The 13820-nt window shown below is 43.2% G+C and overlaps 2 protein-coding genes across 2 annotated transcripts; one reads left to right on the top strand and one right to left on the bottom strand.

Annotated features, from left to right (window-relative positions):
- Positions 1–259: 259 nt before the first annotated feature.
- XPC (XPC complex subunit, DNA damage recognition and repair factor) lies at positions 260–9837 on the bottom strand. The gene is made up of 16 exons (XM_041465411.1): positions 9666–9837; positions 8878–9076; positions 8555–8685; positions 8156–8279; positions 7565–7649; positions 6934–7091; positions 6601–6721; positions 6318–6407; positions 4942–5874; positions 4310–4470; positions 3983–4064; positions 3396–3530; positions 2724–2893; positions 2431–2524; positions 2128–2217; positions 260–1563 (listed from the first exon to the last, which is right to left on the bottom strand). Exons 1-16 carry the CDS (start codon positions 9775–9777, stop codon positions 1354–1356), a joined length of 2895 nt encoding a protein of 964 aa, XP_041321345.1. The 5' UTR covers positions 9778–9837; the 3' UTR covers positions 260–1353.
- On the top strand, positions 9801–12816 carry LSM3 (LSM3 homolog, U6 small nuclear RNA and mRNA degradation associated). The gene is made up of 4 exons (XM_041465451.1): positions 9801–9914; positions 10810–10920; positions 12016–12111; positions 12401–12816. Exons 1-4 carry the CDS (start codon positions 9894–9896, stop codon positions 12479–12481), a joined length of 309 nt encoding a protein of 102 aa, XP_041321385.1. The 5' UTR covers positions 9801–9893; the 3' UTR covers positions 12482–12816.
- Positions 12817–13820: the final 1004 nt, after the last annotated feature.

Below are 13820 nucleotides of genomic sequence, written 5' to 3'. Positions count from 1 at the left end.
GCTCCCACAAGAACTAGTTTCCTATTTTTGGGTTTTGTTTGTCCTGCAAATATTTCTGTTTTGGGAAGCTGCTCTCTGGTCTGTGTACTGTTGCCAGCCTGCCATGGGTTTACTCTCCATAGCTGACCAAAGAAGTCAGTCACTTCCTTGCCTCTCTGAGATCATTTGAAAAATATGATGGTTCAACCTGAATGCTACAGCCCCTTGTATTTTAAGGAGACTGGAGATTACTTGTGCATTCTAAAAACAGACAACATACTCTTTTTTTCAAACTTTATTTTGATCTACAAATACAGTACAAAAATAGATTTTCTTCTGAACATAGTTACATGAAAGTCATTTTCTTACATCTCCTACTCTGTGATAATGTCCAGCAATGACTAAATTGTTTTCCCCTCCATTTTTGAAGAGACTGTGTCAGTGGACTTTAGATACATACTGCCAAAGACAGATCAGTATTTCTACTACAAAAGTGCAACAAAAGCTTATGTAGATTTAATATTCCTCTCTCAAAAGATTTTTAATGCTATGGTACTGGATAATAAGAATTCTGTGGATCTAGTGAATTTTGTTCCATCAGTGAGATTTTGCCAGTTTTACGTGTTTTGATCCAGAAGAGGATCTTGATAAGCAGCAGAAGCAAATATGTACATATTCAAATTGCTTAAGAAGACATACTGAACCCTAAGTTGGTAATAAGGACAGGGCTTCTCCCTTCCACAGCACAAGATTTCTGAGAGTAAATAAAGATGGCAGGCTCAAAAGCCAAACTTACATCACAAAATGTAAGTATTCTTTAAAAAATACTAATTCTTCCATACTCTGATTTTGGGGGCTTTTTTTAGACCTTAAAGGAAGTACTTCCCCCTTGAGACAGAAAGGCCAGAACTCTACCTCACCACTGATTTGGGTAAGCTATGGATCAAAGCAGGCATCAGCATTCCTTTGGCCACTTCTCTGCAGACAGATAAAAAGCAGCTGGATGCTTTAGTTCTGAGCAAGCAGGGAAAAATGAAAATGAGAAAAATGGGAAAAGAGACTGTTGATGACAGGAGTGCCTCAGGAAACTGAACTATTAGTGCTGAGTGGTACAAAAGAGCAAAAACCCCAACAATGCAAAGTGATCTTGGAAGGTGCAGCTCTTCTCCCGAGTCCAAGGACAAAAGGAAGAGTCTGATAGCTAAGTGATACCTGTGATCTCAAAGGAAACTGGATACTGAGTTAGGTTGGTCCCTGCCTGCTCAGAAACACAAGTGCAGAGGAAGAGCCTAAGGCCCTAACTGGTAAAGGATACTTCTATCATGACTATGTTTCCTGCATCTGAGAACACCAAAGTGTGTAAAAAGCTTGTAATCACAATTTCTCAAAAGGGAACAGCTGAGCTGCTTCCCCTCTCTTTTCTCGCTTGCTCTTTTTGGTTGTTATGTCTTCTTGTTTCTCTAGCTGGCGATTCTGGGGCCAATACATGGCTGTGTTCCCCACTGTGCTCTCTGAGCTTGGAGCTCCTTCTTCATCAGAAGAGAATCCCCCTCCTTTCTCTGTCTCAGGTGCTGATGGCTCAGCCTGGAAAAAACAGGTGTGAAAATCAGAAAGTCAGTCTAAGAATCACTTGTAACTGCCCCTTTCTAAAAGGGCTTGTCTTTGGTCACAATGGTTGACAATGAGTGGCCTTACAGAAGTTGGTTGCTCTGGTTTGGCTTCCCACCCAAATTGCTTCTATTTCTCAACACCAAACATTCTTGCAACATAAGCATTTTTGACAACAGAAGAATAAATCCAGCCTGTTTAAAAAAGATCAGGCTTTTCATCTTTCTCCTTGCAGAAAAAATTAAGAACTAAAACATCTAAAAAGAAAAGGTCCCCCTACTCTCCCATCTGTTAGCTGCACGCTTGGCTTAGAGGAATAAATCTAGGAAGGGGTATGACAAAACAGAAAATAGTAATAAAATTAAAAGCATTCATTCCTTGTTAAACAGTAACAAATCTTTGATGAACACAACCACATTGAACTTCTGGCCTAGCTTTTTTAACTAGCTGAAGACTTTTGAGAAACTGCAGTCAGGCAATTTTATTCTACAGTTAAAATAACCTCTAAAAAAAGAAATGACTAACAGAAATGCAGGATACCTTGATGGAGTAGCGTTGCTTCAGTCTCTCTCTGATGAGAAGTCCTTTTGTCAGCAGCTTCCAATTCCCTAGAGCTCTTTTCTCACGCTTCTGTGGGGCATTGTTATGAGAAAGAGAAAAAATTACTACTGTGAGTTTCAATGGATTTATGCACATGGGGAAGGAAAGTTTTAAGATTTTTAAACTGTCATCAAAAAAGCTTCGTGCTTGTTACTTACACAGCCCGCCCTGTTTGACTGCCCAGTTTCAATGAAATTTACTTTGTAAATATAACAATAAGGAAGCTGCAAAAGTAGTTCTCACCTCCTTCTCCTTCTTTTCTATTTCTGCTTGTTCATTCTCCCAGGCAGCAACAAGGACCTCTTTATACTCCTCACACACTACATACCCATCAGTACTAGGAAGGAGAAGACAATCCTCTGTCAGCTACAAGAAGGCAAAAGAAAGGGAGCAAATGCCTGCTGACCCAGCCCAAAAGCTTGTCTGTCTCAAAGGATCAAAGTGTACAACTGGTCACATGCTCCCCTTAACACAAGATATGCAAATTCTGCGGGACGTCAACATCTGACAGGTGCAACAAAGCAGCTTTTACATACACTGGGTGTGAGTAGCCGCCGTGAAAATCAAATCCAGTGATGGCTTGAGCACAGTCAATGTTCAACTTCCGTGCCACTCTGTTCAGGTTTGGCAGTTTCAGCTGCACACAGCCCACAGGTAACATGGATGGTAAGAAGAGATACACATTTCCATACTCATTCCGAGGAACCTGTTATGGTAAGATTAAAGAGAAATGGTGATAAGCCTGCTTTCTGGAGAGAGGTGAAAATACCTGCTGAAACTCAGGGACTCTCCCCTCCTGACCTGCTATATTCCAGTCCAGTATTCAATTAATATTCACATGGCAAGGTACAAGCCTAGATTTTAGATGCATGGTTGTCTCCTAGCTATGTCCTCTGCCCAAGCTTTGTTATTCAGACTGTAATGCAGAGAATTAGCAAGGCAAAACATAGGCTAGGAAGGTCAGATCAATAAAATGTTGACTTTAGCAGTCTGCACTCACTGCCATTTGAGTGAGTACTTGTGAAAGAAAGGCCTCACTAAAGTTTTGACTATTTCCTCCTGTGAACAATTACCTCTGAACTCTTAATCCTGAATCCAGGTATTACAGACTGATCTCACGTCTGAAACATACAACTTCAGGAAAAACAAAACCCAGAGCTCCACATAAACCACTTCCTTTAGCACCAGCCCTCTGCTTTCCTAGCTACCTTTCCATCCACTGCTATGGGAGGCTGATACTCCTCTGTCTGCCAGCGGCCAAACAGTGCCAGGTCCTCCAGGTCCCGGTTTGCCGGCTCTGCCAGGCGCGCCTTCCTTGCCCGGTTGGAAAATCCTCTTACCATCTGCAAATACAACAACCAGGCCTGTAACATCACAAGAAGCTGATTTCAGTGGTTTCAGGTTTTCCTAGGACACCGAAGGAGAAGGTTCTGGGAGAGCAGAAATGCTATTTCCTAGCTTCAATATCCATTGCGTGTAAATGACAAGCCATGGCACCTGTATGCAACAGGCAGAGATCCAGCAGTGCAAACGAAACACTGGGATGCCTCTGGAGAAGGTGAAAAGGGAGCAGTTCTGCCAGATACCCTTGGGGTGGGAAAAAAAACAAAGCTGGGTTTTGGGCAGGATGCAGGAACTATAGGCACAGCAGGCAGACAGTACAGCTACCACAAACCATGCAAGTACGTGTGAAATCTGCATCTGCTGACAAGACAGAAGACAAAAACCAAAACAGAACTGAGCTTGAGCTTTAGAGGGCAGATGGATTGCACAGGAGGAAGTTGAGCACTCTTACCTTGTAAGGCACTTCTCCAATCCTCACCACTCGAGCTTGCTTCAGCCAAGTGTCCCTGGAGTGCAGAGTGTGTATGCAGTCTCTGAAAAGGGCAGAAAGAAGAAAATATAAGAGTTTTCAAATCATCCCTAACAGATCCACAATAAACTTGTATTAGGACTAATAAAAAAGCTGTATCTTAGTGATACACAAATGCTGTCAGAGCAGCTAAATGCCTCACCTGTTTATGCATGTGGCCTGAGACTACTGCTGATACCATCATGCAAATTAGCTCTCCAGTTTGTTACAAAGATCACAGATGCAGGTGATAATAGGTGCACAACTCACCTGGAGTAGACAGCCTCTCCCCTGCAGTACCCCAAGATAGCAGCTGTCTCGGGATAGATGGCCTGGTATTTCAAGAGGTGCCTCTTCAGTGCATAGAGAGGGTGGTTTTTGTACTCTCCAATTGCTGTTGGTAGAGGTTGATCTTGAAGCTTCACTTGAAACTGTAAGAATTATACAGAAAAGAGTAATTTCACAACTTTTTCACCACCCTTTGTAAGAAAATAAGAATGACTATAATATAAACTAAAGGAAAAAATCACCAGAAACTTAGCAGATGAGCCAACAGACCAAAACACTCTTGCTGCAAATAAGTACTTAGATGTGTACCCTGACCTATGTACTTTAAAAACTCTGAGAAGAGTAATGCTAAACACTACACAAACCTCACTACTAAGTTTCCAGCACAAACTGTGCAGTACTTCTGCTATGCAAACTTGTCTGAACAGCCTCCATCATCTCCTATTATTTCAAGTGACCACTGCATATTCTCTTTATGTTCAATCTCAACATTTCAAGTTCAAATACAAACCTTCTTCTTCATGGAAAGAGACTTCTAATGCTTTTTGCCTGAATGGGAATCCAAGGACTGGACTCCTGGCACTGCATGTCCTGAACAACCTACTGTGATTTACCTCATTTTCCTCCTTCTTGTTCCTCTCCACATGGGGACTTTCATAGGGCTGCAGTGTCTCTTCCCACCACTCGGGGTCCACACGGCTCTTCCTTGTTGAGGTCATCCACACCGGATCATACCTTTGTGTCACATCCCTGACACTCCCATCGTTGTCAAATCCCACAACGTAGAAAAGCGGCTTTGTGGCATGTGCAAAGCACAGCTGGGGCTGGCCCACATTGCCATGAATACAGTCTACACAAACCCACTTGTCCTCAGGCTCAAGGAAAACTTCCAGCCACTGGTCTGTGCCCACAGCTTTCCTCATCTCCTGGTGTCCTTCATCCTCATCACTAGAAATTATTTTGTTTCTCTTCCTCTGTGCTTGATGTAAGCCTGGAGTTGCACTTTTTGCTGGCTTAGTCTCAGCTTCACACACATTTTTTGACTGCCTTGTTTCTGAAGTCTCAGCTTTTGACCTTTTCATAGTTGTCAGCTTTGAATTCTGGGAGGCCTGTGAGCTTCTCCGCCTCTTAGGGACACTTTCAAAATCCTCATCAGAGAAATCACTCTCCTCCTCTGAAAGCTCAAAGTCTGAAGCACTGCCCTCATCACTTCCACTCTCTTCCTTGTAACAGACTTTGGAGGCCACTCGTCTCCGGCGGTCGTTCTTGGGCCTGACTGGCACATCTTTTTCTGCTGAACTGGTCTCATTATTTGATTCCTTCTGTTCCTGGCTACCTTCAGTCAGCTTTGACTTGTGTGTCCTTTTGGTCTGGGCAGTTTTGGGTTTCTTTGGCTCCTTGTTGTTTTCTTTGCTCTCTGAGGATTTTTCATCCTGCTTGGCTTTTTTGCAGGGACATGTTTCTGCCACAGCTTTGGGTGTCGTGGCAGAACTCTCCTGTGCCTCAGAGGTGCTGCTGTGAGACAGCCTCTTGGATGAGCTCTTTCCCTGCAGAGAAACAGGCCAGGTCATTTTTATCACCACAGCTAAGACTATTGTTAAACAAAAAAAAAAAAAAAAAAAAAAAAAAAAAAAAAAAATCAGCCCAAGGTTCATGCAGACCAAAGGTTGGCAGGCACAGTCAATTCACTTGAAAACTTCAGGCAACCGGCTGAAGAGAGGTGTACTCATGTGGCAAGAGCTGCCATCTAAGTTTTAAAGAAATGTAAGTCCATTGAAACGTTAAGAAATCTTTGCTGAAACACAGAAATTACTGGCTTTTTAAAGAAGAAAATTAAAAATTAAAGGGCGTGCATTTTCTGCAATGTAGACAGAACCCTGATTCGTGCAGTAAGTGATTCACTGCAAGCTATAATAGCCAGGAAGTTTTTTTAATCCTACTAAATCAGTAGGATTTAATAAATTCCTTATTCCACACAAACAAAAACTACCTTTGGTCTTGTCTCCTTGAGAGGAATAGGCTGAAAAGACAGCACGAGGCGACACAGTAGCTGTAATGCTCGCAGAATAATTAAAAATATCTGCAAAACAGTTTAAATTGAGTAATTTAATCACAGGAGGTCTTGAGACAAAAATACAAGAGAATAAAAAGCTACCGAATCACTTAAGTCACCAATCTGCTTTCTTTGAATCCACCCCTCCCACCACTTTGTGTATGACCTGACACACAGCATCCAAACTCACCAACCAACCCTGCACTTCCCAGACTCTTACATGAACGAGCTCCTCATCATCCTGTGCAGCATAGATGGCAAACCTCCTCTCCAGTGTTGACTGAAGGGGCTCTCCTTTTTCAGTGGAAAGCTCATCATTGACAGTGAAGGTTCCAACAAACCTGAAATACAAGACACCTGCTAATTGTCCAGTGTTTGTGACTGTATTCCTAAACTTCTGAGTTCACCCTCTCCTTCTCTAAAAAGGACAGCCCCTCTCACCTTTGTACACAAAATTTAAAAAACCCACAGATAATTGCTAGTTACAGTTACCCCTCTCCCTGAACCCTTGCTGCCCATTCTATGTGACAGCATCATTAGAAGGGAGTTTTACCATTTCACCAGGTTGGAAAGGTAGACAAGGCCCACTTGGCCTGCAGGCACTTGGGTGAAGCGTGTGGGGACGATGGACAGACCGATGGCGAGGAGATCTGGCTGGCTGCAGATCCTGTTCCTGTAGAAACCATTTGCTAATAAACACAGCAAATGAACCTGAGAGAGACGAGTTTAAAAGTGAGTTCATGAGAGATTTTCCTTACTGGAACTACTGCCCATGGTAAAGACAAGGAATACTTCACTGCTCCTTTTAACAGAGAGGTGACAATAAAGCCTCCCAAGCACTCACAATGCTGTCTTCAGAAGACAGCAAAGCACTGAAGTATTTGCAAGTGTCTCCTGCTCTACACGACTGGCAGTTTAATCCTGACAGAATGAGAATATATCCCTCTATGGAGAAATATACATCCTACTCACATGCTTTGAGTCAGAATTTTACTAACACAGGCACTGGTGTTTTCAATTCACAGTTTAGGAGGAACCTTAATCTGTCAGGACTACACTTTCTTTATTTTTTCACTTGTAGCCATTCTAACTATTTTATAAAAATTAGTTTCTTTTGATTACAAATTAGTTCAGACACCTTTATGCTCCATTTCTTCTCTGCCATGGTTCTCTGTGACAAATACCTTATGTGTGTCCTCACGAACTTCCTTGCTGAAACGTTTCATCATTCTCCGAAGGTACATCTCAAACTCAGCTTTTCTTTTTTCTCTGCAGGAGATTACAAAGAAAGGGATGTTGTGGGATTTCTGTGGACCTGCCTTTCTTGGTTCCTGAACAGGGTCAGTTCACAGAGAGAACCCATCCCAGAGAATCTCCTGTGTACACTTAAGGAAAGGTTTAGTGACTGGCTATGTGAACAGGCTCTTAAGGTGTGTAGTAACACAATGTCATTCACCCACAGCTCTCCTTGCACAGATCTCCTGCTGTCCTTTCAGGGAAATGGAGACAATAAAACACAAGGAAGTTACTTGAATCACTTGATTTTCAAGGAAGCTGAAAAGCCTCTTCCATTCTTGCCAACTTCCACTGAAGATTTTTGGTAGAGCTGTCAGTGTATAAACCGTTCTTCATTCCACAACCCTGCATCATTCCTACTCAACAGTCTGCACCAAGAGGAGATTTTCACCCTGAACACACCAAGTCAGTGACAGCCAAGACTTAGGGTATTTTTAACTTCAGCCTTTAGCAGCCCTCCACCACCTCCTTGTTCTTACCTCCTCTCTCTTTTCTTCACCTGCTCTGGGGTTTCAATCTCTATCTCAACAGGATTGCTTGGCAGCCCCACTGATGGAAGAACAGCAGCTTCTTCTAACTTATCTGTAGCAGGTTCCTGAAGTTCTGTAAAAATAAAATACTACATTATAAGTAAACATGGAATAGATTACCAGAGAAGACTGATGATTGGATAAAACCTATGTTTTCCTTCTCAAGTGTTCAAACAACTTTAAACAGAACACATTCAGCAACTACAAGCTCTTGGATCTTCCATAACACTGCTGTGTGTGCTAAGTTATTTGAAAAACTGTGGGATGCTGGTCACCTGCTGTTGAAGAATCATTGTGATATACAAGCTCTTAAAAAGTGCTTAACATGAAAAAATATGCAGTTGTTACCTTCCACATCCTCCCATTCATCTTCACTTTCATCATCATCATCATTGTCAGTATTGTCTTCATCCATCTCTTTTTTAACAGGAGATTCTGTCTTTATCTTCATCTCCTTCTGAGGATGCTTCAGTGGATCACTGTTAAAATCATCAAAACAGTGACAGCATCAGGAAACAGAGGTGCTTGTTTATCAAAGACTAAAAATAGGGAAATAAATCAAGCATGACCTCTGCATCAGTAACAACAGATTGAGTATTTGACAATCAAACCACAGAAAGAAATAAGATGAAGAAAAAGGTCCTATAGACTTGAATGATAAATAAATTTACCTGCACGTTTCCTCTTTGATACAATTCTCTTTATTTCTAGCATTCTTTTTACTTTCTTTTATTTGTGATTTTGGTTCTCGTTTTGAAGGTTTGGAAGTTTTTGCTGATTTGGAAACTTCAGTATCACAATCTTCTCCCTTTTTCCTAGCTGGAGCTTTTGAGGTCTTTTTTATACTGGGCTTTTTATCTTCAAAATCATCTGCACGTGACAAAAGAAATGAAGATTAAAGGATGGAGTTTCATCTCCATGGCAATCTGAAGCAATATCTCCACGGACTTCACTAGAGGCAGCTTCAGAAGAACATGAGCACGCACAATGCTGAGCATGTCACTGTTTGTTTACAAATAGGCAAGATTTGGACAGCGAGACTATTTGGAGGGAAGTACTTATGTAACTCACAGGAAGTACCTAAAAATTCCTATAGTCCTACGGATGGAATCGGCGGAAAACCAAGCATCGTGCTTGCCACTCACAACAACTTATTACAGCGTGACTCTGCTCGGGAGAGCGCGGCCGAGATGAAACCAGCCTTCAGGGGCTGCTCGGCCTTTGTCAGCGTCACACACGGGTTTAACGCGCGGGATCTGGGGCACTGATCCCAGCGCCGGTAACCCTGCTGATAACACAGCCGATAAGAGAGCCGATAACAGAGCCGATAACCAGCGTCCTCCAGCCCGGCGCTGCCGTTCTTCCCGAGCTGCGCTGCCACCGCTGCCCCCCGACCCCGCGGCCGGAGCAGCGGCGGTGGCGCAGCTCCGGCCCGCCACGGCCTCCCTGCTGCACTCACCCTCTTCTTCTTCTTCCTCTTCCTGCTGCTCCTCCTCCTCCTTTGGCAGCCCCCCGGAGCGCCTCTTTTTGGCGGCCGCGGGCCGGGTCGATGCCCTGCGCTTTCTGCCCATGGCGCTGCCGGCGCGGGCAGGTCCGGCCCGGCCCCGCGCTGGGGAAGGGAGGGGAGGGGACGGGAAGGGGCCGGGCCATAAAGTCTCGCGGGCGGGCGCGGGAGGCGGTTTGAAAGATGGCGGATGAGGTGGACCAGGTGAGCGGCTCCGGGCTCTCTCGGCGGCTGCGGGGGAGGCAGCTCCGGGCTGCACGGCTGGGCCGGGTGTGCCCGGGCCCCCCGGGAGCGCTTCCCGTGCGAGCTGAAATCCGCGCTGGCCGCGGAGCTGGTGCCGCTCCTGCGGGCCCGCTGACCCCCGGCACTGCCGGAGGAGGGAAAGGGGGAAGCTGCCGAGGGCAATGCGCTGGTCTCTGAAGGAAGGAGGTAGCTAGAACGGAAATACGGGATATACATGGCATAGGGAAGATGTGGAGGAGGTCTTCACCCTTTTGTAGTTGTGATCCTCGAAGTGCGCCTTTCTCACGGCAAGGGGCCTCAGGCCGCTGTGTGGTGAGGTTTCACGCCAGCCTCGGGGCCCGGCCTGGCTGCTGTGCGGCCCAGCAAGGGCTCGGGAGCGGTGAGTGTGCGGGGCACGGTGTGCCGGGTACCCGAGAGCCCCCGAGCGTGTGCCCGGGTGCATCCCTGTGCCGGCACCGCTGTCATCACGGGTTCGGCTGGTTCAGCTGCTCCGTGCCATGGCACAGCTGTGCTGCTGGTTCCTGCAGTGTAAACTGGCTGCTGGTAGGAAAAAGAGTTCAACAGAATGGTTGGTGTTAGAAGGGACCCTAAAGACCATCTCATTCTAATCCCCCTATGTGTGAAGAATGATGAGCTGCAGACTAAACTGAAATATTTTGACTCACGTTGCTCAGGGCTGGTGAGTGTCAGTGGAGCGGTAAATCAGCAGCACTCAGGTTCACCAGGATGTGATGGAATGATTTCAAGTATTTACACCTGTGTTTTCACTCCTTTGTTTTCTGTGTCTCACAAACATTGAGGAATGGAAAAGTTCACAGGCTTCTTCTATACAAATAATGCTTTTCTCTTTTTTTAGCAACAAACAACTAATACTGTAGAGGAGCCACTTGATCTCATTAGACTCAGTCTAGATGAGCGAATCTATGTCAAAATGAGGAATGACAGAGAGCTTAGAGGCAGATTACATGTAAGTAAAGCTTTCACAATATTATTGTGCTCATTCAGCTAAGCACTGGGCAGTGCTTTATGTACAACAGTCTTTATGTACAACGGTCTGTTAAACAAGTTTACCTGTAATATTCCAGTGGTTGTTGAAAAAACTAGTTTTAAAACATGAGTAATTGCATTTTATGGTTGAAAGTACAGAAATAGTTGGAGAAGGTAGGTTAAGAGCTGTCTTAGTTGCCATAACTGTAATGTGATTGGTGGAAAAATCTCACTTATCAGTACTTTGTTAGCTGTGAACTGCTTCCCTAGAAAATCAAGAGATATATTTTGTTTTTCTTATCTCCTGAATGATACCAAGCAACTGATTTCACTGCTTTTGGCTTCTGTTTCTCTGTCTGTGAAATAAGCAATAACGCTGCAGGCCTCTTCATATGATGTACCCTGAGGCCTCTTCTGGACTGAGGTTATCACTGTCAAACAAGAATCCCTTAAGGCACACCCTGGGAGCTGTGATGGGACAGGTGCTCAGCTGGGTTCTCAGATTTTTTGCTTTCTATTAAGTCAGGCAGCCTCCCTGAGTGCTCTGCTCTGCTGGGGAAGAGAGCCAGTTGCCCCATGAGTTAACTGGGCCTCACCTCCTTTGGAAGCACAGAGATAATGAGAGATCCATGAGGACACGTGTAGTTTGCAACATGCTTTTGTAAGGATTTTGGAACATGTGTTTAAGGTTTTGTAGCGCTGTGTGAGAAGCAGCTTTCATACCCTGTAAGGTGCCCCAGGCAATCCATTCCAGGAGGCTGGACTGGCAGCAGTGTGTAGCTGGTTTAATGTTAACAAAGTCTGTCTGTCTCTGAGGTCTGGTAAGTGCTCTCACAGAATGCTTCAGAGCCATTTCCTGCAAGTTTCAGTAAATGTAAATGTCGTGCATTCTTTTTCCTGCTGCAGAGTTCTCATTTGTTTATGTTTGTGTTGAGCTGTAACTGGAACTGATAGTACTGTTTTGGTAAAAATCAGACTAAACTATTTATGTCTCAAAGTCTTGCTAAAATTCTCATTTTAGTAAACTCATGTTTGAATTTTGGAAAACATAGTAAACTAAACTTAATTTCTACAGGCATATGATCAGCACTTAAATATGATTTTGGGTGATGTGGAAGAAACTGTGACTACAATAGAGATTGATGAAGAAACCTATGAAGAGATTTATAAAGTAAGGACTAAAAAAGGAGTTAATTTATCCTCACAAGTTTTTTTTATTTAAAACTACACTGTGTTATATTGTTAAAGTAGTTTATTGCTGACTGTTTTTTGAACCAAGCTCTAACAGGATTTGGACAAACTGTTATGAAAGTACACAAGATATCTAGAGACTTGGTGTTAATTGTTTTGATCTCTTCAGCTTGCCAGAACATTGAGTGTTTGTTTGAGTTGTTTCAGGTGTGTTTTTATGATTGAAATGAATGTTTTGTAAATGTAAACTTTTCTTTCCTTCTTCACAGTCTACCAAGAGGAATATTCCGATGCTCTTTGTCAGAGGGGATGGCGTTGTGCTTGTAGCTCCCCCGTTGAGGGTTGGTTGAAGCAAAAAAGGACTTAACCTTCTTGGAAAGTTCCAGACTTTTGGACAGTGGTTCATGTTTCAATCATGTCTCAAAATTCTGTATATGTTTTTTATAGGATATTTTTGTCAGTTCTTTTGAAAAGGGGAGGGGAAGGGGAGCCAGTTTGTCTTGCAGAAAGTACGTGTAGTCAATTGAAGCAGTGTAAAACCCCACCTGATCTCAGAATTAATGTAAACTGCTGTAAATTGCCTGCCTTGTCACATTCAGTAAAAGAATCCTTAATTTTTTTCTATCTTGGCAGTAGCACCGTCTTGCTTTTGTTGTTTTAAATAAATTTTGGTTTATCTTTGAGATTTGACTTGTCATGTTTTTTGTGTTGGTGCGAGGTCTATGTTCTTCCTTAGAGCTAGTGCTTTATTAGGTTATAGTATCAGCCTCGCTGTCAGAGCAAGCAGTGTCTTTAGTGTGTTGTTTTAACTTCTGTCCTTACTAATACCCAAGTCTTGCAGATTAGTGGTTTTGGGGACAGCACTACATCAATCAGTGGTGCTGTAATTTATGGCTCTGTGTTCAAATTTGTGATGCATATCATCACTGTAGGGAAGTGGTGTTTATATGAATCTTCCACCTAAGATAAAGAAGATGGGCTTCAGTGCAATGTTTTCAGGTATTTTCATTGTGGCTTTGTTAACAGTTGCAGTTTGCAAGGCCATAAGTAGGGACTGAGGTTGTTGCTCACATGCTGTTGAGTTGCCTACTGCATTCATTTCACACGGTTTGTACCATGTTTCAGTTCTTGAATACATGAAACTCTGCTGGATGCCTAAGGATGCTCATAAATTATCTTTAGCAAAGGCCTGAACAAAGCTCTTTTTTAATACATACTTTCTCATGCCCACTTTGTTTGCAGTTTACTTGCCTTCTTGAGTGAAAAAAGGACACTTCTGCTATAATTATGTTTTAGAGTCATATGAGAGATGTAGGTCTGTACTTCCTATGAAACTTGACTTTTGATTTAAACTTATTTATTTAGGTTCTCTGTAGGGTTAGCAAAAGCAGCTTGCTCTGGCACTTTCTGCTACAGTTAAAAATCTTCATAACTTGAAGATTATAGCTTGAGACAATGGTGAGGAATGCAAGGTCTGCCAATGATTTTTTTTCTCCATTCCTTTTTGTACTTGGATTTTTTGTATTGGAGGACTGACATGCTCAAAATGCTGGCAAATCAGCAATTTTTACCTTGATAAATTTTAAATTCATATCTGTTAATAACACTTACATAATCTGAGAATGACAGTGTATGTGAGTCCCACATGCAGCTCCCTTTACTTGAGCTGTATTTGCCAGCATAACAGTT

The sequence above is a fragment of the Pyrgilauda ruficollis genome, unplaced genomic scaffold (genome assembly GCF_017590135.1).
Source record: "Pyrgilauda ruficollis isolate IOZ18807 unplaced genomic scaffold, ASM1759013v1 scaffold10, whole genome shotgun sequence".
NCBI lineage: Eukaryota > Metazoa > Chordata > Aves > Passeriformes > Passeridae > Pyrgilauda > Pyrgilauda ruficollis.
This window is presented reverse-complemented; position numbering and strand designations above follow the sequence as displayed.

Coding starts and splice junctions, on each gene's coding strand:
- XPC (XM_041465411.1), bottom strand. CDS start 9,777: ATGGGCAGAAAGCGCAGGGCATCGACCCGGCCCGCGGCCGCCAAAAAG. Junction 4,471..4,941: donor ACAAGAAGGAGGAAAATGAG/GTAAATCACAGT, acceptor TAATTCTTACAG/TTTCAAGTGAAGCTTCAAGA. Junction 2,525..2,723: donor GGCGGCTACTCACACCCAGT/GTATGTAAAAGC, acceptor TCTCCTTCCTAG/TACTGATGGGTATGTAGTGT.
- LSM3 (XM_041465451.1), top strand. CDS start 9,894: ATGGCGGATGAGGTGGACCAG. Junction 9,915..10,809: donor TGGCGGATGAGGTGGACCAG/GTGAGCGGCTCC, acceptor CTCTTTTTTTAG/CAACAAACAACTAATACTGT. Junction 12,112..12,400: donor CCTATGAAGAGATTTATAAA/GTAAGGACTAAA, acceptor CCTTCTTCACAG/TCTACCAAGAGGAATATTCC.